General features: G+C 38.2%; 1 protein-coding gene across 5 annotated transcripts in view; it reads left to right on the forward strand.

Annotated features, from left to right (window-relative positions):
* The window catches only part of SYNPO2 (synaptopodin 2), a 171,807-nt gene that overhangs the window by 136,848 nt on the left and 7,715 nt on the right, over positions 1-27,244 (forward strand). For 3 of the 5 annotated variants that reach the window (XR_013417282.1, XR_003729764.2, XM_015139136.3), the window contains exons 2-4: positions 150-301; positions 3,384-4,195; positions 6,595-8,777. Coding sequence is in view for 3 of the 5 variants with exons in the window: in XM_015139136.3 (XP_014994622.3) it covers positions 150-301; positions 3,384-4,195; positions 6,595-8,777 (3,147 nt within the window). In the remaining 2 variants the exon portion in view is untranslated. Of the gene's footprint in view, positions 1-149; positions 302-3,383; positions 4,196-6,594; positions 8,778-13,846; positions 13,944-27,244 lie in introns of those variants that run through there. The other 2 variants (XM_015139137.3, XM_015139138.3) reach the window with 2 other exon arrangements.

The raw sequence follows: 27,244 nt of genomic DNA on the forward strand, positions 1-27,244 counted from the left end.
GGTAAGAAGTGTTCAAATGGTCTTACAGGTTAACGGTGAATTAAAAATCAGGGCTGGTGTTACAATTGACAGACTTGTTTCTCAGAGATGGTGGCTTGCTTTTTATAAATTATATCATTCTGCTATGTCTCCTTTTCTGCTCCACTCAGATTCGAAATCAGAGCAAAGCCTCCGGGTCTGGGCTCTGTGAGGGAGATGAAGTGGTTTCCATCAATGGCAACCCTTGTGCAGATCTCACCTACCCTGAAGTCATCAAGCTCATGGAAAGCATAACAGACTCTCTCCAAATGCTCATCAAAAGGTACAATGGATTTGCTGGAATATGTATTTTCTCTTGAAGCTACATGGGAATAATTATAGCTTTTACTACATATATAATTTGTCATTTATGGAGAAATTAGGGGTGCTTTGTACAAGGTTAGTACAGTTAAACAGAAACACAATTGTGTTTGAAAAATAGTCAATTCTATTCAACCAAACTTTCTGGTTAATTGAGAATTAAGTTGAAAATCCTTGTTTAAAGCACTTTGTTGAAAATCTTAGGTATTTTAGCCTCCTTCCTTAGAAAGCTCAGTATACTGAGCATAACTTAATATTTCTTTGATAGATCAAGATTTTGTGATGGATCAGAATCACTCAATTGTAATTATCAGATGGACAGATGAATTTAAAATGTTTAGATATTAGACCGTTAAACTGTACAATTTTTCGTTAAAAGAGGATGACTAAGAAACAGAAAAGAGAAACGACAACAAAAACTTACAAGCAGCCAGATTTCTCCAGTAAAACCAATATTTGGGGATGGACAAAAGCAAATGATTAGAACAAGGTTTTTGCACTACCAACACAAGTCATTTGGGAATTCAATCTCTTCAAATACCACTATCCCCACGTAGTTGTATAACAATATAAAAGAAACCTTCAAATATAAAAACAAAAGAAAACAATGAGGACAATAACAAAAAAAACTACAGCATTGCCATTTTTATGGTGTACAAATCACAGTACAGTCCATACTGATTTTGCAACAGAAGCCCTGACTATTGCATTATAATGAATCCAGAAAGGAAAGCTTTGACTTCCTGGAGAGCAGCTTTTAGGAAGATGTCAGAGGACATCTCAAGATGAACCTCAAAGTCCTCCAGGTTTTTCCTCAACTCTGCAGAAGCACTACATACAGTTCCCCCTCTGCTGATCATTCAGTATGATTCTCTTCTGGGATAAAAATGAACTCACTATGGCCAAAATCTTGAGACAACAATGGAAATCTAGTATTATTCTTATAATCTAAATATTTACCCATCAAACCCAGTGTTTAAGGCCTGAGAATCCTTCCTTCATATTACGAAGAGAAAATAAGTTTATAAAATATATAATTTGCTAATACACAATTAAATTTATAAAATAAAAAATTTACAAAATAAGTAACTAGTTGGTAGGATTCAAAGTGGAATCGCAATTGAAAATGAAGTCAAAAGCAATTATTATTATCACCACCACTACCAATATTTTATATCTGAATATTGTTTCCTGCAATAAATATTTCTCTCACTCATATCACTATCATCTATCAGTGGAGGACAAGTGTTTTTACTTTTCCTGAACTATTGCCCAGAGATAGCTAGGTAAGACTCTTTTAAAATAACTCCTTTAGCATTCCGTCTCTATTATCTTAAATGTTATTCAAATAAGATTTTTAAAATTCTATAATTATGACACATAAATTGTGGACTTGATGAGTACGTATGTAGACTGATGGGAAATGATTGTTTTAAGGCATAAAGCTTTACTCTCTCATGCTTTTATGTTATTTACTCATGTCTATATATTTTACTTCAGCTGCTGATAAATGTTAATATTTATCTGGCCATTTGTCTGTATTCCAGTCTACAAGGCTGGCATGAATTGAAACTATTCTCTTCTCAGCTTCACAATTGATTGCTAACATAATTCAAAGTGATTTAATCTATTTCCATCCCAAGGTCTTCCTAAATTAAAACTCTCTGACCTTTTGGTACCCTCAAATTCAGTTTAACAGTGTATTGAACATTTTCTATATAATAATGATCTAATTGGCTAACATCATGCTTTTTAAATACTCTATTATAATGTTGTATAAATACTGTATTACCAGGAAGCTTTTCCAATTACTTGCATATAGAGAAAGGTGCATTTTGTTTAACTGTTAGTTTGTTTGTATTTGGCTTAGTTTTGTTTTGCCAAATGCAGTTGAAAGCAAAGTTAGGAGTAAGTATTTTGAGCATTGGTCTGAAATTGCACTACCACATAAATTCTAAGGTAAATTCCTTTGAGTAGAATACAAGTACAAGCTCATGCCCTTCAACTGATGTTCCCTGCATTAGTCATAACTATCTTTTAAGGAAGGAGGAAAGGGGCAAAGATAATTATGCTGCTTCTAAAATTAAAAAAAAATACGAATACAAAAATTGAAGGCATTTCCTACAGCTGTTCTGTGAATAATACTTCTAAAAACATTTACAGTTTAAATTAGAGTTTCAGAAAGAAGTTATTTAACTCTTAAACTGACATGGCTTCTTCTCACAAACCCAAATTTGCACAAACAACCGGGAAGATCAAATCAAAGAAATGTGGTGTACAGCTCTAGGCTCCTTAGCTGAAAGATAAAGGAACAGTTTCACTTCAGATATCCTAAAAAGAAAATGCTCCAAGAAACAGGTTCAAATAGAAGAAAGGGAGACATTTCAGATTATAAATACTCCATGACTTAATGATTCATTGCAGCATGGAAAGGATTTCTCTTTACACAAGAGTACTGGGCTGGGTCCACTTATTACAAAACACACGCTCACTGGGGCTTAAAAAACAGCTTCTATTTCATTCCTTTCAAGAAAGCACAGCCTCAAAAAAGCCTTCTTGAGTTATCTGTAAGTTAAGATTGATCTGAAGGTGCTGGATATGTTTATCTGACTTCATAATGTCTAGACTAAAACTTAGTCAAAAAGACATTGAAATGTTTTGTCACATTCTAGCAAACTCATTATCGGAGATACCCAGATTCCAAGTACTTACAGATAAAGGGGATCCATGTTTTGTGTGTGTGTGTTTTTTTTTTTTTTTTTTTTTTTTTTTTTTTACAAATAAAAGCTGAATTTAGGATGGATTCAGGTTTCATAAACTTGCATAAGCGTTTTGTTGTGCTTTTAAAACAGTTTATTTGGTATCTCTTTAAGTAATAATATGAACATATTGCCACCTTCTGTTTTCAAGTATGTTGCAATTGACATTTAGAAGAAAATATTTTGACTATATCATGTATTAGACATCACAAAAGTGTCAGGAAGTTCTTTGGCAGATGTAACATAGTCTGATTTAAGTGTCTGGAATGATTTTTCTGTGTGCAGACCATCCAGTGGAATAAGTGAGGCTTTGATATCTGAAAATGAAAACAAAAACCTCGAGCATCTCACACATGGGGGTCATGTGGAAAGTACCACCCTGCAGATCCGACCAGCCACAAAGACCCAGTGCACACAGTTCTTCCTCGCCCCTGTCAAGACTGAAGTTCCCCTAGCTGAGGATCAAAGAAGTGGTCCCGATTGTGCAGGGAGCTTGAAAGAAGAAACAGGCCTGAGCTACCAGAGGGCTCCCCAAATGCCTGACTCCCAAAGAGGACGCGTGACAGAAGAGCTGATCTTAAGGGAGAAGATAGAAGCCCAACAGCCTGGCCCTGTGGTTGAGCTGCAACTGTCCCTTTCACAGGAGAGACATAAGGGCGCTAGTGGCCCTGTAGTGGCTCTCCCGGGACCCGAAAAATCTAAGTCTCCTGACCCAGACCCTAACTTGTCACATGACAAGATTGTCCACATAAATTCGATCCCCACTAATGAGAAAGCAGACCCTTTCCTGAGGTCCAGCAAGATAATCCAGATCTCCAGTGGCAGAGAGTTGAGAGTGATCCAGGAAAGTGAAGCAGGAGATGCGAGACTGCCCCGGGTGGAAGTGATCCTCGACTGCTCTGACAGGCAGAAGACAGAAGGGTGCAGGCTTCAGGCAGGAAAGGGGTGTGTGGATTCTCCAGTGGAAGGAGGGCAGTCAGAAGCACCTCCTTCTCTGGTATCCTTTGCCGTCTCATCAGAAGGCACAGAGCAGGGAGAAGATCCACGCTCGGAAAAGGATCACAGCAGACCTCACAAGCACCGAGCGCGGCATGCACGTAAGTTCTGCCTGGGCTGTCAGAAGGAGCTTTGGAGTTGGGGGCATTTTGCTGCTTCTTTGCTTGCATGAGTTTTTCAGCAAGATTTTTCTTGTTTCTCATTGGCTTAAAGAAATATTTAATTAATGCACAAAATCACAAATGTGAAATTGTGGAGAATACCAGTTTCTAAATGGGAAGCAATAAGTCTGAACTTCATATAGATTTAAACATTTTTCATGAATTTATTTTTATCCCCAAAGGCACAGGAACTGTTAAAGAAAATAATATTGTCAATGTGCCTATTCATTTTGTTTCAGAAAGTTGAAATATTTCATGTTAAAATAGCATAAGAAAGCACTTGAAGTCATGTGGACTCAGTTTAAATGTCAGAAACTGTTGAGTCTGCTACTGAGAGGTGTCTTTAAAATAAAAGCTCTACCACTGATATCAAAAGCAGATCCTCGTTTTGAAAAAAATCATTGTGCAGCTTGATGATGCTTGCAGAAGTGAGTTTGACAGACAAGGACATATGTATAGTGAGGAGTTACATGATCCTCTCCGTTTTGTAAGTCTTCATTAGACTGCAAAGTGTTTCATCTACCTTCTACATGCAGAAGTCAGTCTCTAGGGCCATGTGGAGGTATTTAAATGTCTCCAAACATAAAATATATTTAAATTCAGTGCTTTGTATGGCATTTTGTTTTACCCAGGGGAGAGAAGACAGAAAGAAGAATAGGGATAAGAATTGCAGTTAGGTGGTAGGATTTCTGTTGTTTTATTTATTTCTTTCTTTTTTTTTTTTTTTTTTTACTAATTTTGGAATTTTATTTGAGGATGTAAAGGCTGACAGGCAAAGGCACTTGACTGTATATATGATACACAATGGCAATGAATTCAGTTATTCAAAGTAGAATCTTAAGTCTTCTAACCTATTGTTATTCCTTTCAAAGCATATTTTTAGCATAACCATTTGTAGCTTTATTGGCAAGTGTTGTTAATCATTCCTTATACTTTAAGCATCTGTAGGCCATCTTCACATTTATAGCATATTAAACAAGAGTATTGAGACACCATTCACATACCTTACATGTTGGCAGTGAAGTTAGCAGCAACTGTGCAACTGTGACTGTCAGTTTAATAAGTTGTATAACACTAGTCAAAAAAGGAATTATATTTAGTAATAACCTCAGTTTCAACTATTTTTTCTCTAGAAAATTTGATCACCAGTAAATGCCTGTAATCATATTATAAAATTATTTCCTTGGATTATATTTTATTTTTTAAAACTTAACCATTAAGTCTGTGACAAAAAGAGCTAATTTTCAATCATAAAATAGTCAAAAAAATTTTCTTAATTTTCCACTTAACTATTTTGAGAAATTAAAAAATTTAGGGGACTCATACTCATTATCATTGAAAACATGATGTAATTATAAATTATAAATGATAGATGCTATATGTTTAGTTGCTATAAATTAATTTGCCACCAATTTATTTTTTATAATAGTAATAATGAAAGAAAATTTTAAATATTTTTATTTTATAACCATCATATTCTTGTTTTAAATGACTTGATTTCTGCATCAGTTTTTACACAGTTAAGTGGGTCACAAGTCAATTTTTAAATTTCTCCAAGATTCATTCTTGCTGCAAGGAAAGTAATATTGTATTTCCAAAATAGCAATACATTTACCAACAAATCTGTCTAGAAAACTTTGTAGCTACAGCTTCTTATATGTATTTACAATAATGTCATATTTTGAATTTTAACTAATTATTGATTCAGTACCTTCAACGATTAATTCAGTGTTTCAAATTTGTATTAATCCAGTAGCTGTGAATGGAAAGATTTGGGGCAGTTGTCAGAGTAAAAAAAGAAAAAAGAGAAAGAAGAAAACCTAAATAGCTAAATTCATTACATTAAAACATTTAGAAAATTTTGAAACATCTTCGTGGGACACTCCTCCCTTTTTAAGATTCCTGGAAACAGTTTTATATTGACACTTTATTTTAAAATATGGAAGTATGAGATATATCTCATCTTGTTTTTCAGAAAATATTATGTCTTTATGTCCTTCTTAATTCTAATTTTATCCTATTAATTGGCATTTACTAACCAGTTTTTATTATTAAAGTGGAAGGATCTCTAGAGAAACAAATGTATGAAACATATTCTAATCAGCATATATAAAATGTTTTTATGTAAACAAATAGAACAGTATATTATTGTAGAAGGAAATATGTTAAGAGAAATAAGAAAAAGAAATGTGTTGGATTCCTTCAAAATTCAATACTCAATGACAATTTTATACATATTTATTTTCCCCCAGGAGAGTTCATTTCTGAGTTGCTGTGGTGTCTTCCTTGAACTCATCAGCTCAATATAATTTTTTTTTTTTTTTTTTTACTCTCCCTAGGGCTCAGGAGGAGTGAAAGCCTGTCAGAAAAACAAGTGAAGGAAGCAAAATCTAAATGCAAAAGCATTGCCCTTCTTCTAACAGATGCTCCCAACCCCAACTCCAAGGGGGTGTTGATGTTTAAGAAGCGACGTCGGAGGGCCAGGAAATACACCCTAGTTAGCTACGGTACTGGCGAGCTTGAACGAGAGGCGGACGAGGAGGAAGAAGGTGATAAGGAGGATACATGTGAAGTAGCATTTCTTGGTGCAAGCGAATCAGAGGTGGATGAAGAGTTATTGTCTGACGTTGACGACAACACACAAGTTGTGAACTTTGACTGGGATTCTGGACTGGTGAACATTGAAAAGAAACTGAACAGAGGGGACAAGATGGAGATGTTACCAGACACCACAGGCAAGGGAGCCCTCATGTTTGCCAAGAGGAGGGAGAGAATGGATCAGATCACAGCCCAAAAAGAAGAGGACAAGGTAGGTGGAACGCCAAGCAGAGAACAAGGTGCTGCCCAGACGGATGGCCTGAGAACTATGACTTCTTACCAAAGAAGGGAGGAAGAGTCGGTGAGAACGCAGAGCTCTGTGAGCAAAAGCTACATCGAGGTGAGTCATGGTCTTGGCCATGTTCCTCAACAGAATGGCTTCAGTGGGGCATCTGAGACAGCAAACATCCAGAGGATGGCCCCCATGAATAGAACGGCCAAACCCTTCCCAGGGTCTGTGAATCAGCCAGCCACCCCTTTCTCGCCAACCCGAAACATGACGAGTCCTATTGCTGACTTTCCTGCACCTCCACCTTACTCTGCAGTCACTCCACCCCCTGACGCCTTCTCCAGAGGGGTATCAAGTCCAATTGCTGGCCCAGCACAGCCCCCTCCATGGCCCCAGGCTGCCCCCTGGTCCCAGCCAGCCTTTTACGATTCATCTGAGCGAATAGCTTCCCGAGATGAGAGGATCTCAGTGCCAGCAAAAAGAACAGGAATATTGCAGGAGGCCAAAAGGAGAAGCACGACAAAACCCATGTTTACTTTTAAAGAGCCCAAAGTAAGCCCAAATCCTGAACTCTTGTCACTGCTTCAAAATTCAGAAGGCAAACGGGGCACTGGAGCTGGAGGTGATTCCGGACCGGAAGAAGACTACCTCAGCTTGGGGGCAGAGGCTTGTAATTTCATGCAGAGCTCCTCTGCCAAACAAAAGACCCCTCCTCCTGTTGCTCCAAAACCTGCTGTCAAGTCCTCATCCTCCCAACCAGTAACTCCAGTTTCCCCAGTCTGGTCTCCAGGAGTGGCTCCCACCCAACCTCCTGCCTTCCCCACATCCAACCCATCAAAGGGCACCGTTGTCTCCTCCATCAAAATAGCCCAGCCTTCTTACCCTCCTGCCCGGCCTGCAAGTTCTTTGACTGTGGCTGGTCCCTTCAAAGGACCACAAGCAGCAGTAGCCAGTCAGAATTACACACCCAAACCAACAGTTTCCACAGCAGCAGTCAATGCTGCTCAGCCTGGTGCAGTGGGACCATCCAATGAGCTTCCAGGAATGAGCGGGAGAGGAGCTCAGCTCTTTGCTAAGAGGCAGTCGAGAATGGAGAAGTATGTGGTGGATTCAGACACGGTGCAGGCCCACGCTGCTCGAGCTCAGTCTCCCACTCCATCTCTCCCGGCCAGTTGGAAGTACTCCTCCAATGTCCGAGCACCTCCTCCTGTGGCCTATAATCCTATCCACTCCCCCTCTTACCCACTGGCTGCTCTCAAGTCTCAGCCATCAGCCGCACAGGCCTCCAAACCCGGCAAGAAAAAGGGGAAGAAACCCCTTAATGCATTAGATGTCATGAAGCACCAACCGTATCAGCTCAATGCATCCTTGTTTACTTTCCAACCTCCAGATGCAAAGGATGGCCTCCCCCAAAAGTCATCAGTCAAGGTCAATTCAGCCCTGGCCATGAAGCAAGCTCTTCCTCCCCGGCCAGTGAATGCTGCCTCACCTACGAATGTGCAGGCTTCGTCAGTGTACTCGGTACCAGCCTATACCTCTCCTCCTTCCTTCTTTGCAGAGGCCTCCTCGCCAGTCAGTGCATCCCCAGTGCCTGTGGGCGTTCCCACCTCGCCAAAGCAAGAATCAGCCTCATCATCTTATTTTGTGGCACCAAGGCCAAAGTTCTCAGCCAAGAAAAGTGGTGTCACAATTCAGGTGTGGAAACCATCTGTTGTGGAAGAGTAATCTTGTAGCTGAAGCTGAGTGTCCACTTTGCTTGAAATGAATTGTTTGCAGTGTTTCTTGAGTCCCTGAGAATGCCTAGCAAAGTCCTCAACTTACTTAATTTCAGATATGTCACCTCCTATTCTGGGTCCAAGGAGTATAATATTTTTAAGGAGTCAAAAATCCAACTCAGATTGACCTAAAATATATTTATCTTCTTTGCACACTTAAAAAATCCAGGAGCACCCAAAAATAGACATGTACCATTATATTAAGTAAGCAGGATACTTAGGATTTGTGCTGTAGCCACAAGAAAGACAGTGATCAGTGATATCAAACATCAGGAATCAGCCTTTACGTAACATAACAGCTGTGCTCCCATGCTGAAAGGTTCAAATGTAGTGAAAGTATAACCTATATTGACTGAGATTTCCCTTTTAGGTAGTGCCTTATCTCTATTACTAGTGTTAAAGGAATAAAGAATCTATCGAGGACAGGGAGCAGCTCTGGTCTGTCAATCTCAGCCACCCGTTTGATATCACAGAGAAGGTACTCGGAGGGCTGTTGGAATGTATATAGTTTAGTAAGAAGTGGGTAAGAAAGAGGGTCTTAATAATTACTGAGCACTTATTATGTATTAGGTTTTTTGCCAGATGTTTTCACATATATAAACTCATTTCAGAAGACTTATTTAAAGTAAATGGGGCGGGCATGGTGGTTCGTGCCTGGAATCCTAGCACTTTAGGAGGCCGAGGTAGGAGGACTGCTTGAGGCCGGGAGTTGGAGACCAGCCTGGGCAACATAGTGAGACCTTGTCTCAGTAATAGTAATAATAATAATAATAATAATGAAGTAAATGGGATAAGGAAAGAAGGATAATTATCTTTAAAGATGGATTCCCACCCTCCCTCTCCGGTTACTTAAGGAACTAAGTGATTAGATCTCCAGTTGCCCATGAAAGCATAAGTTTGTTTTCCTCAGCTGAGGCAAGTGGTAGAGTACACAGGATAATGAAGTAACGTGTAAAAAGCAGAATGCACATAAGGTGCATGGCTGTTGTTTTACCTGGAGAAACCACATGATTGGGACCTGAAGGTTTACTGACTGAGGACAGGGGCTGATTGTGAAGCACGAGGAACCCCGTGTGTGTGGAGACTGTAGGGGTGAGAACACACAATTATTAGCATCATTTCTGAGTGATCTCACAGATTTTTTTTCTTGTGTTCGTTTTGCTTTTTGACAACTGCTTCTCCCGTGTTCCTTGTAATTCTATTCTCTCACCTTCACTTTATTATTTGTATTCAATGGACCAGGATAATTCAGGCAAGGTTACCTTGTAAACTTGAATTGGCCACACACCATGTCGTCACCCAGCTGGCTATGAAGTGAATAATGGTACTGAAAGTAAACCTGAAGACCTTTCTCAGATCTATTTTAAGTCTGAGTCTGACCAACCATGGAAAATATTCGACGTGAATTAATGTAGAGAACTATAAAGCATTTATGACAGCTCCAAGGAAAATCATCTGCTCTATGCAGGAGATATGTTTAGAGACCTCTCAGAAAAACTTGCCTGATTTGAGGGTACACAGTACCATTTTAATCCTCTGAAAATATCTGTATTCCTGTTCTTTTTCTGCTGTCACTGTCAATCTGCTATATTTTTCACTATCCTATTAAAATATTACTGTCTTCTTTATCTGTTCAATGTCCATATTTTAAAAAAATCTTCCTTGTATGAGCTATTCTGATCTAAGTAATTTCTCTGACATTTCTCTGTATGGCTCCCACAACAATTTCATTGTTGTTAGCATATCTATTTCTCCACACATTGTAAAACTGTAATCTTTAGGTCTTTCTAAAACATAAAAAGGAGAATTAAGTCAGCTGCAGAACAATGGGGCTGATTCTTCTGCTTTTTCTCTGGAAAATCTTTCATTGCTTTTGGCGGAAATTTACCTAGAGGTTACAACCACAGGCTGTAGCTTGGTCTCTTATTTGCCTTTTTGAGAAACCAATTAAGATTAATACAGGATAAAGGAAAAAAGCAATCTATTCATTATATAACACAGTTGTTTGTATTACTTGTTCCCTGCAAAGGAAATCTGTTGAATGCTTGCATTTTGAATTCTTTTGTAATAGAACAACCAAAAAAGGCTTCTTATGGTGCAGCAGGAAAAAAGATCATTTTTATAGCTTTGCATTCTTAACATAGCATTTAAAGAACGGCATGAATTAGAGGAAAGACATGGAACACACAGGTAGTCAGTTTGAGATCATCGGCTTAAAAGTCTCCTAGGATGGTAATGACCCAGAAGTATTTCCAGTTGTCTAGTGGTGTGGTATGCAGGAATGAGAAGTGTTTTCTTTCCATTTCCTGTTGGACAGGTGGCAATCTTAGCAGAGCCATTATTTGGAGTTGATAACTGAAGACGCAAATAACATGACTATGTCTTCTGGTCATCCTGGGACTATTTGGAGTTCCCCAAAACCTTATAAGAGGCATGTCAGGCATGCAGTAAAAGCATCTACAACTTCAGCTGGGCACTGGCAGCATAGGTCTCATCTTGGACCATACAGTCCCACTTTATAGAAGAGGGTGGAAGTTCTCCAAAACCAGATCCACAACAAGGTCTGACCTCACTCTGAGGGAGATGGGAAGTGGGAGGGAGAAGGACTAACCGGCTCCCTGGAGTAAGAGGAATTTGCTTTCCCTGTTTCCCCACCAGGGGGCTGTATGTGCCACCTTTCAGGTTGGGGCCAAGGAAGTGATGTCAGTGTGACAGAAGGGAGTTAGACCTCCAGACATCAGCCTCCCTCCCAGGGGGTACATTTTCAATCTGAGTGTTATTGGCTTAGCTGTGTTGGTATTAGTTTGATTGGTTGATCCGCTGGTTACGAGGTGTAGGCAGGCAGTTTTTGTTTGGTTTTTAGGACTTTGCTTCTTCCTTTGTCCTTAGCATAATTTCTAGGCAGAGCATCCACGAAGTCGATTTTCATTGCCAGCTCAAGAGTGACAATCATTTACTGAGTTCCTATGTTATGTTAGGTACCTTATGTATAGCATTCCAAATCCACTGCACGGTTTAAATACAGGCACTAGAATATAAACGAACAAGGTCTTCACAGTCACTGACTTTCTGCAGGACCTTAAACATTTCTCTTTCCACAAGTTTCCCCTTAATCATGTGTCAACCTCTCTTCCTGACCGGAATATTGTGCTGTAGTGAATCTGCATAACACTTGGGATTCTAGGAGGAAGAAAGGTTCCATGGACATGTAAGTACAGCATATTCCCCTCAGTCTTCTAGGAGGGCAGAGTGAATCCCAGAACTGGTAAGAGTGGAAATCTGAGCATTGCCACTTTAATCTTACAACATTTATCATTTTGACACATCCTGTTTTTTAGAGAGGAAGAAATACACAGTTTCTGCATTGGTAGTGTAAAGCATACCTCGTTAGGAACATGTTTTATAAGACACATTTGGGTTGTCATTCTAAAGCATGTCAAACTTTGTACTTCAAAATATGTTTAGTATGATTGTTAGTGGTAATGTGTATAAAGCCTTTGAATTGACTGTTTTATTTAATTTTCACAAGAAGGACTTATTTTAACCATAGGAAAACCAATCTGAGTTACAAATAGTGCTTTAAAATAAGCCCAGGTTATTTAGCTGTTCTAGAAAGTGTCGACTTCTTTCAAGAAGCAGGCATTGTGGGACAGCTGAGAATTATCACACAGCCTAAATTCTAGCCTGGCAGCATGAGTCACATCTGAGATGTAAAATACACATGGTCTACACTGAAAGAGGGTGGACTAACGTATGTGAGACCATTTTCCTATTTGCAGTTACAAGGTTAAAGAACTTTGAAGGTCATTTGACTGCTGAGTGGCATGTCGAACACTCTGTGTGGCTCTTTCACAGTAAACCCTCTTAAAAGCAGAAGACACATGGCTGTTAGTGTCTGCGTTTAGATTTAATCTATCAAATAAAGGCCCTTTGCTGCGTATGATTTCATCCAGTTATAAATTAGGGCTCCTGCAAGCACCCACATTCTAAGGGTGAGTTATTGAAATCAGTTGCTGTTTGATGAGTCACCACTGGCCCAGCAGGCATGGCATTTGAAGTCATGGTCATCAAAAAGAAATGATTGTTTTTGAAAATCTAAATGCTTGAAATGCTTCTAGAGGGAAGTCGTGGGGTGTGTGCTCATTCCCTTTTAACATCAGAGTTGTTGAGTTTGTTTTTAAACATTTTTATAAGTTCATGAGAAAAAATATATAAATTCTAAGAGCCAACACTGTATTCCCAGAAACATGACCCTCGCTGGTCTTGGTTCCACATATCATTGGACTCTGGGGGACACAAAGACGCCTGTGACACTTTGGTGCTGCTGAGTTAGTCAACAATTATTCTGGGAAAAAGCAGAATTGAATTCTTCTCTAGATGTCCCACCAGGGTTGGTCAAGGGCCACAAAGCAAGCTAATAAATTCCCACAGGATCCAGACACCAGGCAAAATTGCTCTAAGAAACCAGTGACTGTCATCCCTCTATGGTTCTAGAAAAAATAGTACAAAAACAACAGGTCATCCTATGAGCGTCATGCCAATGAAACCCCATCTTCTGGAGAAGCCCTTGAATCAGAATTATCTTTTTTCTTGATGTTGTCAGGTGCAGCCAGTTTCTTAATTTTTAAAAAAACTGTATGTTTCTGTGGTATGTATATTTGTACACCAAACTAGCTGGCACTTGGAAATCACAGCACTACTCAATGGCAATTGAATAAAGAGAAATTTAATTTTAAATATCAAATCTTGTCAGACATTTCTCAGACTTCTGATGTTATCAAAGGTTTGCCAGCCAATAAAGTGCATCCCAAGTGTACAGGAGAGAAAGCTAGACTTCTACAGAGTCCTAGAGTTTAAGCAATTTTTTGTTAATATAGGTAATAATTTTTCTAATTTTTATTTTTTGGTTCCACATGTAAAGCTCCTCGTGTTTACCTCTGTTTATGTCATTCTTGACATGTTTATCTAAATTGCATGTGCTCTGTGACTGGTGAAATGTAAATCTGGGATCTGTAGTCAAGATATCATAAGGATCTACTTCCCAGCCTACCTTTCTTCCTCTACCTGATAATGATAATACTCAAAATAACAACATTCAAAGGTAACATGAAGAAATCCTGCTTTCACAGCTCCTATTTCTTCGGCTCTTTAATAACTAGTGATGGTTTGTTCATGAAAAAAATTTTTTAAATCAAAAGATTGTACTTGGCCCAGAGTTGAAAAAATTTTAAAAACCAAAAGGTTGTACTTGGCCCTGAGTTGAAAAAAAAAATGCACATTCTAAGAATAAACAGAAAAATGTTCTTCTTGGAAGTAAATAACAAAAGCCATAGTGTTTTGATTTGTCTTTTCTTCAGGATACACGGTAGAAGTCAGATAATCTTTGATACTTTTATTTGGCACAATAATCAAGGCCACGCAAGAACCCAGAATGAAGCATTTTGGTTCAAGTTAGGATGACATGGGTGGGGACAGAAGCAGTCATTCAAATAATCTCATGGGTCCTGAGGGAAAGATAGGAGTTAATGTATTAAGTTTCTGCTCTACGCAGGAAGTGTGTTAAATATTTTACATAAGTTTTGATAATAGCTAACATTAGCCGAGCACAAAATTTGGGCCCTGACTTGTGCTGAGTATCTTTCACAGATTACTGCTTTTAATCAGCAGTCCTCGTGAGCTAGGTATGAATATTATCCCCATTTTACAGATTACAGATGAGATTCTGAGGCACAAAGGGGTTGAGTAACTTGCCAAAGATCATACAATGTTAAGTAATGGCCCCTGGATTCAGTCTGCAGCCTGAATTCTTAACCAGTTATACTGTGATTTCATTTATTCTTCAGTATTACACTGAAAAAGAAGATATTATTCCCATTTTACAGATGAGGTATCTAAGCTCAGAGAAGCTAAACAACTTGTGCAACAATCACTAAGCTTATAAGCAGTAGATTAGGGTTAGACTTAGGTATTTGTCTGGCATCAAAACCTGTGCTCTCCCTACAGTACCACATGGTTTCCACAGTCTCATCAGACCCCAGAATTTCACTCCCTGAGACTGCTTAATTGTGAATTTCCCAAACTGATTCACCAAGAGCCTACTGTCTATGCTTCATAGATGGCTTTGACCACATTCAGTGATACTAGGAAAGACTCCATTTCCCAAGATGGCTCAGAAAATCAGATGCTATGATGCATGTTGAAAGTGAAAACCCATCTCTGAGAAAGAAGCATCTGTTTTATTAGTTAAAAAAAAAAAATGAAATTGACAGCAATGTTGTGTGACTTCTCAAAATTCTTTCATTTTCTTATTTCAGAATGAATAGGTGTTGTTCATCGGCTGGTAAGGGGGAAGAACGTGATTTTTAAAAATAAAGCATAATCAAAGTCTCTGCATAAAAGGAAGTGCTCCCTTTGGCTTTCTGCCATTTTAACTAAATGTAATTCAGGGAACTTTCTTATTAAGTAGTGAATCAGCACCTAGCATGGCTTGCTACTAAATCAATAATAATTTAAGGCATTTCAACAAGAATAATTCTCAACAGAATATTACTGAGGGAGTCACAAGTTTTCAGTATTTCAGATTACACTCTGAAAAATAGTTACCCCTGGAATCTTAGAGTGTCACGGTGCCAATCCCAGTCAGGCTAGCAGTCAAGTGCATGAGGCAGCAAACCCTTCCTGCCTCAAAGATTCCTCAGTGGAAGATTTCTCAACAGTTATTTCTGTCAAAGGCTTCCCAGCAAGGACACTTTTAAACCTTACATTTTTTCCAGTCGTTTTTTTTTCCTTTTATATATCATTGTTATTTTGAAAACATCTCCTGAGGAACTAGTGTAATAGATTCTAAACATGGGTTTTGAATAGTCCCAACACCAACTTCAAAAAAAGAAGATGTGAGCTTCTAGGTTAATTGTAAAAACTCATTACATTTGCAGAGCTTTATTGCCTTAATTTAAAATCATAGAGCCACTAATAAGGTAACAATTATGAGGGCTTATGATATGCTGGGTACCATTCTAAGCACTTTTTTTTTGTCACCACAAAATGATGAAAGTATGATGTAGGTACTATTATCATCCCACTTTAAGATGAGGAAATTGAAGTAAAGAAAAGTTAAGGAACTTGTGTAACATGGTAGGGCTAAACCTCAGGACCCAACAGTCAAAATCCATGGCCGTCTTCTAACCGCAAGGCTATAATATCTCCCTTAATTGCAAGAAGACTCAGGTCACAGATAAAAGGAACTGCTCATCAGAAGTGATGAGTTTTACATGTCTCAGAGATAACTCCAAAGTTTACACTAAACCTTCTTTTTTATTATTATTATTATTATTTTTTGAGACGGAGTCTCGCTCTGTCACCCAGGCTGGAGTGCAGTGGCCGGATCTCAGCTCACTGCAAGCTCCGCCTCCTGGGTTCACGCCATTCTCCTGCCTCAGCCTCCTGAGTAGCTGGGACTACAGGCGCCCGCCACCTCGCCCGGCTAGTTTTTTTGTATTTTTTAGTAGAGATGGAGTTTCACCGTATTAGCCAGGATAGTCTCGATCTCCTGACCTCGTGATCCACCCGTCTCGGCCTCCCAAAGTGCTGGGACCTTCTAAATCAAAGTAAGAAATACTGAAACATCTTAGAGTGTGGTAGCTCCAAGCGATAGACATTTTTAAACAGGGTACATGGGGAAAAGCTGTAGTTTTTATTTCCATCAGCCTATTTGCTTATTATAACTCAATAATGGCGAAGGGAAGCTCAACATTTTGCTGATTTCCATTGAACAAATTCTCACAATGCACTAGACCAAATGCCTCAAACACCTACTGCTTCCAGCCAACCAGCATCATATATTACCAGAGTTACGGTAATTTATACCTGGCAAATAAAGGAAGAATAGAATAGTGATGAGAGAAACCCTCAAATTTCAGTGACAATAATGCAGAGATTAAGATTCCTTCCAATTTTTTAAATTAAAAAGAAGACTTTTTTTTTTTTTTTTTAATTTAGGAAAAGCAAAAAGTAATCATGTCTTAAATGAACTTCACATACTATTAGATGAGATAAGACGTGTAAACCTTGAGCCCACAAGAAATACATTTGTAGTGGTTAAGAGTGTGGGCTCTAGGGCCACACTGCCTGCCTGTGAGACCCAGGCCTGCCTCCTGCTGGTTGGGAGACTTTAGATAAAGGATTCAGTCACCCTGTGCTTCAGTACCTCAGCAGTGAAATGGAAACAATAATAGGTGTACTTCACAAGTTATTATGAAGGTTAAATGAAACAAATGCATTATGTATATAAAGCAGTGCCTGACACAGAGAAAGTATTCAACACATGTTAGCTATTGTTATTATTCTAAGGGGCACTCAATAAACAATAGCTACTATTTCAAAAACTTCCAATGAGGAAAACACAATTAAACAAGTTCTTTTGTGTTCTCTGTTAATATGAATCCCACTTTGAGACCCACAACTAAAATAGAAAAGGTAGAAGTAGTGTCGCTATCAATCTCACACTGACACAAGAAATCTATTCCCAGGAGTTGTTAATTGAGAGATCTTTGTTTCTTCTCTTTTTTCTTCTTACTGAAGTTTATATGTTTACATTCCTCTGTATTCAGCTTGTTTGTCCATTTTTTCCTGCTTTGCATTCATCTATTGTGCTAGCATTCTTTTCGTGGTATACAAAGATGAGACCAGATTCAAAAAGACTGGTTCAATATTTTTATAAAATAAACTTAACATCATCTTTGAGCCTCTACTATAAAGACACTGTTTCAGTTCAAAGTACCAATATTAAATAGAATGAATGTAGTGGACTTAGCAATATGAAGAGAGCTCTTCTGGGGAAATGTTTGTAAACCAAACATATTCTCTAAACAGGATAGCTGGTATCCTGAGTAACCTGGTAGCACAGTTGAAGCTTAAATAGGCCTATTACACTGAAAGTGGAGCAGTTGGCAACTCTATCCCTGAGACTACCCCACTTCAGACCTGCAACAGTTGGGCTGACCTAGGAGGGCGCAGCTCACAGCTGTCCTTATCCCTCCTTTCCACACTGTCCTAGGACAAAGGGTCAGCAACCTGGCCTTTTTAGAGTAATTGATCCTCTTGCCTGAGAAGCATGATCACTTTCCAAAAACAGAAAGAGTGAAACCTTGGCCTGAACAGAGCAAACTCCCAGCTCAGGGCAAGTGATGAAAAACAGTTCTAAGAAGCTGAGCCACTGACATAGGGAGGAACTTAATATTCCAGCTGCCTTTCAAACCCAGGGAATTTTTGTGGGTTTTCTGGTACTTCTAGAATCCTTCTGAGTCAGAAGCAGAAGTCAAGACTCATCTTGAAGATAAAAAATCAAAGCAAGCTGAGATTCTGAACATTGTATCTGAATCCAGAATAGCTTTTGTTTCAAAAACAATTAAATTGATTTAGTTTTACTCTCTTTTTGCGCCATTTAATTACATTTGAAAATAAAGCAAAACTAGATCTCTTTCTGCACTAAAAACCCGTTAGTTCTTTTTTCACCTAGCATATCTAACACTGATAAAGAAATGTTCACAAAACCATTTTCTAGAACTAAGAATCTCTAAGGAATTGGTTGAACTAATATAAAGTACTAATTTAAGGTTTCATTCCAATCCTTCCACAATTAGATCTTTGGTCAGGAGTTTTGTTTTTGTTTTTGTTTTTTTAATTCACACTCATAGTCTGCTGGTTGTGGTTGGATGACTTATTACTGTTTATCAAGTGGTGCAGATCATAATTCTTCACGTAAGTCCAATATGGGCTAGATTTTGAATTCTACATTATGAAATACTCACTGAAATATCACAACTCATTGTGGGTGGTATTACTGAAATAAAGAGCAATGTTAAATATACTACTTAGAACTTTTAATTTTAGTTTTACATTGAATGGACTATTATGATTTCCTTTATATACAGCACTTTAGTATGAGCAAACTATTCCCTTCATGGTGTTGCAACATATAACTTTCCAATTTTTGCTCCTGGTGTAAAATTAAGATTTCCCCACCTTAGAGATAGCCCCACCTTAGAGATTCTGATTTACTAGGTCTGGGTGGGGCCTAGGAATTTGTTTTTGTAACATTCAACCTAGGTGATTCTAATGCTAATGGGCTGTGAACTACACTTTGAAAAACACTTTTCTAACATGCGAACCACTTAAGTCAACTTTATTCTTTAAAACCCATAAATAGTTTTCCTGTTTATCCAGTCAGGGACAGCCAGACTTGTAAACTGCACCTGCTTCCACAGTCTTAGTGCCCTGTCTAAAAGGAACAGGCGCTGAAGCACTCATCCTGCGGATTTTATTTCAAACGTCCAGGAGATGGCAGCAAACCCTCCTTCCCTCTCAGCGCTTCACAGGCAGCCATTCTAAAACTCGTTGCATTGCAATTTGCTTTGAATATTCTTTTTAAAAAAAAAAAAAAAAAAGACTAAAGGGGGTCTTGAGACGTGATTTTTATCTGACCCCCTGCCTCTAATCAAGAGTGAGTATAAATATTTCTAGGAATAGAATAGAATGATACAATTTTATCATCTAGAAAAGAGATTGAATTTCCTTGGCTGTTTTTTCTTATCTCTGGGGAAAAGGATGGTATGACTTCCCTTGGCTGTTGGGCCCTAGACTCTGTTATCTCCAAATCCAAAATGTTCTTACTAATAACCAGCTTAAGTATATCTGGCAGTAATCTAAACATTCTTATTTTGGGATCTAGGCTAAAGGAAAATTTCGAAGCACTTTGAATGCGTATTAGCTTTTTAAAATGAAAATAAATATGATTATAAAATTTTCAAAAGAAAAAGGAAGTTCATGCACTTTATGCCTCAAAGGGAAAGAGGCCAATATTTTTGTTTAACTTTAACATTAATCTTGGCAAATAGAGTAGTATGTCAACAAAATGCAAACTCAGTCAGAGGCTGCTTACATGTTACAAGAGTGTACAGAACAAAGAAACAGGCAGGCCCACTTGGTGATGGCTTTGATCGTAACGAGCACATTGTTTTCAAAACTTTGAGGCACTAAAGTTTATTTCTAAAGCAAAAAAGATGGTGACGTATTTGGAAGTTCTGTGATGTGAAATATATGTTTGTACATTTACCAGTGGGAGGAGAAAAGACTAATGGGAGAGCTGGATATTATAAATGATGGGTTAATGCTGGAGCCTAGATCACTGCACAGGCTTGATGCCATGTGGTCAATGAATGACTAATCTGTTCATTGTTTTTTTTTTATTGTTTGTTTGGTTGTTTGTTTTTTTTTTCTTTTTTGTTTTGTTTTGTTTTGTTTTTAGACAGAGTCTCACTCTGTCACCCAGGCTAGAGTGCAGTGACATGATCTCGGCTTACTGCCAGGTTTTTTATTTTTTTAATGGATAATTGCTTAAGAATTTAGACATACATACTACTGAAGGATCTCTCTCTTCCTCTCTTTCTCTCAAATGTGTATTGATGAGGGCCTAGCCATTTTAGTATCTCCAGAAGTGACTTTTTATCTTAGGCTAAGATTATATATCCATAGCAGTTAAGAGGGCTGATGTAGTATTTGAGTTAATTCATAATATTTTTGTAAATTCATCAATGCATTTGTATGAATCAATACTAAAAGTGAAAAAAATTATTTAACAATTGTAATAGTCAATAAATACCTAACATCCAATCAAAATGAAGGCAAACTTTGGGATGGGGAGAAGTCAGGAGAATACTAAAGAATGAGATCCTTTTAATAAATGTGTGGTCTACATAGCAAAATTTGCTGTAGTATTAACATGCAATGTTATCTCTAGACAAGTATGCATTGCAGCTTCACGAATGCATTAAGAACGTTATGCCGGCCAGGCGTGGTCTTTCACGCCTATGATCCCAGCACTTTGGGAAGCCGAGGTGGGTGGATCACTTGAGGTCAGGAGTTTAAGACCAGTCTGGTCAACATGGCGAAACCGCGCCTCTATTAAAAACACAAAAATTAGCTGGGCGTGGTGGCACATGCCTGTAATCCCAGCTGCTCGGGAGGGTGAGGCAGGAGAATCGCTTGAACCCCGGGAGTGGAGATTGCAGTGAGTCCATATCGCACTACTGCAGTCCAGCCTGGGCGACAGAGCCAGACTCCATCTCAAAAAAAAAAAAAAAAAAAAAAAAAAAGCTATGCCAATAAAAACCAGCTGTAATAGCAGCTAAAGCCATGGGCAAAATTAAGTATTTGGTCTCTAATTTCAAATGTTTAATAAGTAGAGATGCGTTCCAATACCTCCCGAGACATCCTTTCAACTATTAATGACAGACTACAAATATATCTGGAATTAGTGTTTTCAATGGAAGTAAATGCTGGTTATTCTGAAGAAATGTAACTGGGATACTTCTGATTAAAGATTTTTCCTGTTTCCCATTTGTATTTGAAAAGCACATGATCGTGACCATCATTGTATATTTCGCTTTAACTCATGTTTCTCCTCCAGCAAAACAATCATACATTTGAAAATCCCACATAGTTTGTGGCATCTCCATGTCTCTAAAATGAAATGACATACATGAAATTATTGTGCAAATTCCCTCAAACAGGAAAGATATCATTAAATAAAACTTACCATTTGGACCAGAGATGTGATAAGGGAATTGAACATAATTTTTTTCTACTCTGTGCTTAAGAAAACAAGCTGTTGATGCCTTTCCTGATGAAGAGCTGGATTTATGATTCCTAATTTTATTTTTATTTATTTATTTTATTTTTAAGATGGAGTCTCACTCTGTCGCCCAGGCTGGAGTGCAGTGGCGTGATCTCAGCTCACTGCAACCAACCTCCGCCTCCCGGGTTCAAGTGATTATGATTCCTAATTTTAAACCTCACCCTGGGGTCATGTTTTTGACCAGGAAAACATAAATATGATAGGGAGTAAATCTTACATGTCTCAAAGAACAGTAGGTTAAACAGTTTCCCCAGGGCCCAGGATATTAATCAAAGGTTCCATTTAATAAGCTTAGAAACATAATGGTCAGAAAAACAGTTACAAAGGTCAAGTCAGTCACTTTCCTCATCCTGTATTCTCCACATCTTTGTGAAATTATGTCGTCACACACTGTATAGTTGCTGATGTGTCTTCGTCATTGCCATTAACTAGCTTTGAATTGTCAGAGATTTTTAATGTAATTAGAAGTTGGAACAGAGGATGCTTCTAAACACATCAGTGGGAAGTTTGGGGAATGTTATTGTGCAAAAGCCAAATCAAGGTTGTTACATGGTATGCACACATTTCTTAAGAGTCCTTGTTTTTAAAGTCATAACTGATAAACTTTTCCTCTAAAAAAGCAAAAGGCATTTTAGTTGGGAAATAATTTTTCTTAAGGGCTTTTAGCTCCACTTCAAATAGCAGTCACATAATTATAACTGAATACAATATAAAACATGTTTTTTATAGTGATAATCATGACTCTCATAATAAATTAAGTGCTTACCATGTGCCAGGTACCAACATTTTTCTCTACAAAAACTTCCCACATGCTGGGTGCAGTGGCTCACTGCAAGCAATTTGAGAGGCTGAGGTGAGAGGGTGTCTTGAGCCTGGGAGGTTAAGGCTGATGAGCTATGATAGCCCCACTGCTCTCTAGCCTGGGTGATAGAGCAAGACCCTGTCTCAAAAAAAGCAAAAACCCTAAAAAACTCCCACAAGGTCAAAAGATTATTTATTTTAAACAAGATCAACATCCTTTGTTTATTGTGAAAATTACTTTTTTCTCCATAGAAACTGATGAAATCTGAACTTTTTATACATATTATTCACTTTTTCTACCGTGGGAATCTAAATGAATGACGTTTACTATTTAAATCTTTTGAGGAAAGAGAAAACTTCAGAAAATATTTTGAAATGTGTTTAACAGATTTATTTTTTACATTTGCACCAATTAAACCAGACTTTTATGAAAATAAACTTAAATAAGGCTGTTCCCCAAGAATTATAAAAAATTAAAACAGCAATCCCAGCTACTTAAATAGAACACAGTCTATATTAATACAAGTATTTTCACAGGCTCTAACTTGTAGAGTGACATACTTCTTTTTTGAGAATAAAGAAAGGTAAGAGGGTAAAACTTGCTGGTATAGTAGTTTTTTCTGTAAACAGAGTTAACGCCTTAACATACATTATTTAAATAAAATTTTATTACCTATAGCTTTACTTCTCCAACTTCCCTATACAAGCACATACTGGCTTGTATAGGGAAAATTACCTAATTTAGGGTAATATTAGGGTAAATTACCTAATTTATATGCCTCACTTTCCTTATTTTCAAAATGGAGGCTATAAGGTTGTTGAGAGGATTAACTGAGGTAACAAATACAGTGTTTAGAACTGTAGCTAGTACATAGTAAAAGTTTTATACATTTTAGTTATTATTATCATTGCTTCAAAGATGAAAGAGACAACAAAAGTATACGCACACATTCCTCCCTCATGTTGGTCTTCTCGACCTTAAACTGAGCATCGTTATTTTTATTCTTTTATAACAGAAGGTTTAAAAAAAATCGAGAAGTGTATATTTTGGCCCACTTAGACCTAGCAGGGAGATGAGGTCAGTGGCAATGTTTCTGGCCAGCCCAGCTGCCTGCGTTCTGATGACAGGAGGGCAGCAGGGGTTGGCACAGCAGCCTCGGAGGCGTGCACTGCTAATGCCACTTCAAAGGCAAGTCTCCCTCCTATTTTTATCCTGGGTCAGCAGCCTGCCTTTGCAGTTGCCTCTTGAACAAAAGGTCCTGCCAGGTCTCTGACACCTTTAGGGCCACACAGTCTCTTCCCACAATAACAAAAATAATCACCATTTGTTGGGCTACGTGGCATTCCATTTATAAACACAATCTTTACTCTGCCCATAATCTTGAAACTGTAGCCAGCAATACTCCCATCTTACAATTAAGGAAAGTAAGGCTGGGAGAAGTTGAATTGCATGGATAACAAGAGACAAAGGCAGAACGTTCAGGTCAGTGTGACGTCCAAGTTTCCATTCTTTCCAATATAAGATGCTGGCCTCCATTGTGATTTACAAGCCTTACCCTTTCTCACAAAGAGATTTCCTTGAAGCAGGAAGTAAAACTTTTTATTTAAAAGTCTATTGTTTTGGAAGAGAAAATTTAATCTAAAAGTTAATCTAAGATGACTAGTCAGTAACAGAACCAAGATGATATGCTACATACAAGACCCTATCTCTTCTTTTGATGTCAGAGTATGTCCGTTGCATTCATGTAACTATTTATTTTATTTTATTTTATTTTATTTTATTTTATTTTATTTTATTTTTAGATGAAGTTTCACTCTTGGTGCCCAGGCTGGAGTGCAATGGCACAATCTCAGCTCACTGTAACCTCTGCCTCCCGGGTTCCAGCGATTCTCTTGCTTTAGCTTCTCAAGCAGCTGGGATTACAGGCATGAGCCACCACGCCCAACTAATTTTGTATTTTTAGCAGAGACGGGGTTTCACCATGTTGGCCAGGCTGGTCACAAACTTATTACCTCAGATGATCCACCCACTCGGCCTCTCAAAGTGCTGGGATTACGGGCATGAGCCACTGCGCCTGGCCCATGAAACTATTTAAACGACGTGATTACCTGGCCACTTTTCTATTCAGAAATATGGTTTATTAGTCCTGATTCTCTGCCCTTCTTGGCAGGCAGAATAATACCGTGAACTTCTGCTGAAAGAAATAGAAACTCTCTTTCATTTTCTAGGTAAGAGAGTCCTACAACAGAATTCCCAAAAACTCCAGCTGGTAGAAGTAAACTTAAAATCCACTTTAAGAAGGCAAGTGTTAGGGAATGAGGAAAAGACTATTTTATAGAGACTAAAACAAAATGACCTTAAAAGTGTTTTTATCCTCTGACATCAAGCTTGGTTGTATCTAAATCATCTCAAGGGAGCATTTGTTTTATATTTAAAGACCTTTAGGTAATGGGATTCTATATCTCTATGCAGAAATTTTTTTCCAGTGTTGAATTGTTTCTACTGTCAAGAAAATTGTCACTGAGGGCTCATTAGAGCTAGGAGTGACTCTAAGAGATTAGTTAGTAGAGGCTGCCATTTCCTAACATCTCCTTGCAGTCTTATGATAAACGGTAAATCGACTTTCAGCTTGCTCTTCTTCAACCCTAATTCCAATCTCCTTTCTCTTTTTCTTCTTAGATCTTATTTATTTAATCTAGCAAATGTATTCCAGGTTCTCTTTAGGGTTCATGCATAATTTTCTAAGACTTTTCTCAATTGTGAAATCAAAGCCGTTTGAAACTCTTAAACTTCCACTGACTGAATGCAAATCATTTATTTAAACGTTAAAAATCTTCCACTTGTTTAAAAATTGATTTGTTCATAAATATTGGCGAATCCTGTCTGTCTTGGTGAACGTGACTTGGGGTGCATATTGGTTTGCATATATTTAAGGTGGTGGGGATAGTTCTGTTTGTGTCCCTTGTCACGTGTAACTGATATGTGAGAGGGGCTGCATCTTGTGAACTGACCTAAAATTCTGGTGAAGATAACCAAATTTTCAGTTTATGACAGCCTGATGTAGAAATTATCATTCACTCATTCAACAAATACTTACGAAGCACCTACTATTCTGGTGCCAAGTACTGTTCTAGGGAAGCCTTAAGGAAACAAAAACCTTTACCCTTAGATGGACCTTAATTTCTGGTGGAGAGAGAAAAATAAAATGATTAAGTAGAATATTTTTTACGTTAGATGAGTGTAAGTCTAAGAGAAGGATTAAAGCAGGGGAGAAAGGTAAGGAATTCTGAGAGAGGGAGGGAATTGCCAAGCTGAGTGATCATGTAATATTTGAGCAAGGCCTGAAGAAAACAAGATAGGAGTCATGCTGGTACCTGGGGAGAGCAAGTACAAAAATCCAGAGGATTGGCAAGTACAAAAATCCTGAGGCATGAGTGTACCTGGTGTGTTCAAGGTTCAAGGCCAGTGTGGCTGGAGCAAAGGGAAAGGAAGAGAACATGAAGAAGATGAAGTCAGATAATGCAAGGAGCCAGTTGGCAGATTTTGTGAGGTCTTGTAGGTCAATGAAAGGACTTTGGTGTTTCCTTTTTTGAAATGAAAAGCCATAGGAGGTTTTTAATCAGTGGACTGAATCACATAATCTGACTTGAGTTTTAGCTGGATTGTTTTGGCTAGCATATTAAGAATAAATTAAAGGAAGTGAGAATGCAACTAGGGAAATCAATTAGGAGACAGTAGCAATAATCCAGGTGAGACTTTTTGGTGGCTTAGTCCAGGATGCCGTCAGTGAAAGTTGATAAGACTTGGTCGAATAGTGGATGTATTTTGAAGTCAGTGCTGACAGATCAGGTCTGGAGTGTGAGATGGAGAGCAGTCAACATTGATTCCCAAAATTTCAACTTGAGCAAATGGAAAAATGGAGAATACCTCGTGCTTCCTGCATGGTTTCTTCTACTTGTGCATTCCGTCTAGGACCTCTGCTTTTCAGAAATTCTAATCAATGATAAAAAAGGCAAAAGAAATACCTTTTATTCCTCTTTGCTTTTCTTGGACCTCCCAGAATCTGTGTATGATAAAGTATATGTTTGTGATGAATATTTACTGATCATGTGTTTAAGAGAGAAGAGAGTCAAAGGAATTGAAATCATATCAGTTGAAGCCCCTTTCTCTACAGTGCATGTGTAAGCAGGGTTTCAGCCAAGAGAATTTTATCGCTTTCAAGGTTTATGGTATAAAATAGTTTAAACTTTGAAACATACATCACATTTATCTTCTTTGGCTTCTAGGACTGTTTACATTGCTTTAAAATTCACTTCTTTGTGCTAAGTAAACCTCAGATCACACTTTCTTTTTACATGTCAAGTGTTCCCTGCCAGTTAAATTGGTTACTATACAGTTTAACAAGGACTCTAACTAAGCTGTTTTATTAACAAGCTGTGTGGATAAATCAACATTTGATTGACATGAGAAGATGGTTTATGTTAAGCTGAGAAAGGCCCTCAGATCTTCTGAGCTTTTCTCCTGCATGCAGAGCCCCAGCTCTCTCACCTTCATGCAGCAGAAATGCATTTAAATGCGATGCTCTGTATTCCCTACGGCCTGGTTACCTGCCTGTTCTTCTGACAAATGCCAAGACGCCAGTAGTCATTAATCCAAATTTAATCAAAATTTAAATGACCTTTTCCAAAATTTCTAAGATCTCACTCCATTTAGTTTGCATGGTTTTGAATCTTTTTTTAAAAAAAAGATATTCTCAGACTGGGCACAGTGACTCATACCTGTAATCCCAGCACTTTGGGAGGTCGAGGCGGGCAGATCACCTGAGGTCAGGAGTTTGAGGCCAGCCTGGCTAACATGGCAAAATCCTATCTCTACTAAAAGTACAAAAATT

This window comes from Macaca mulatta, chromosome 5, assembly GCF_049350105.2.
Source record: "Macaca mulatta isolate MMU2019108-1 chromosome 5, T2T-MMU8v2.0, whole genome shotgun sequence".
In the NCBI taxonomy this organism is placed as follows: Eukaryota; Metazoa; Chordata; class Mammalia; order Primates; family Cercopithecidae; genus Macaca; species Macaca mulatta.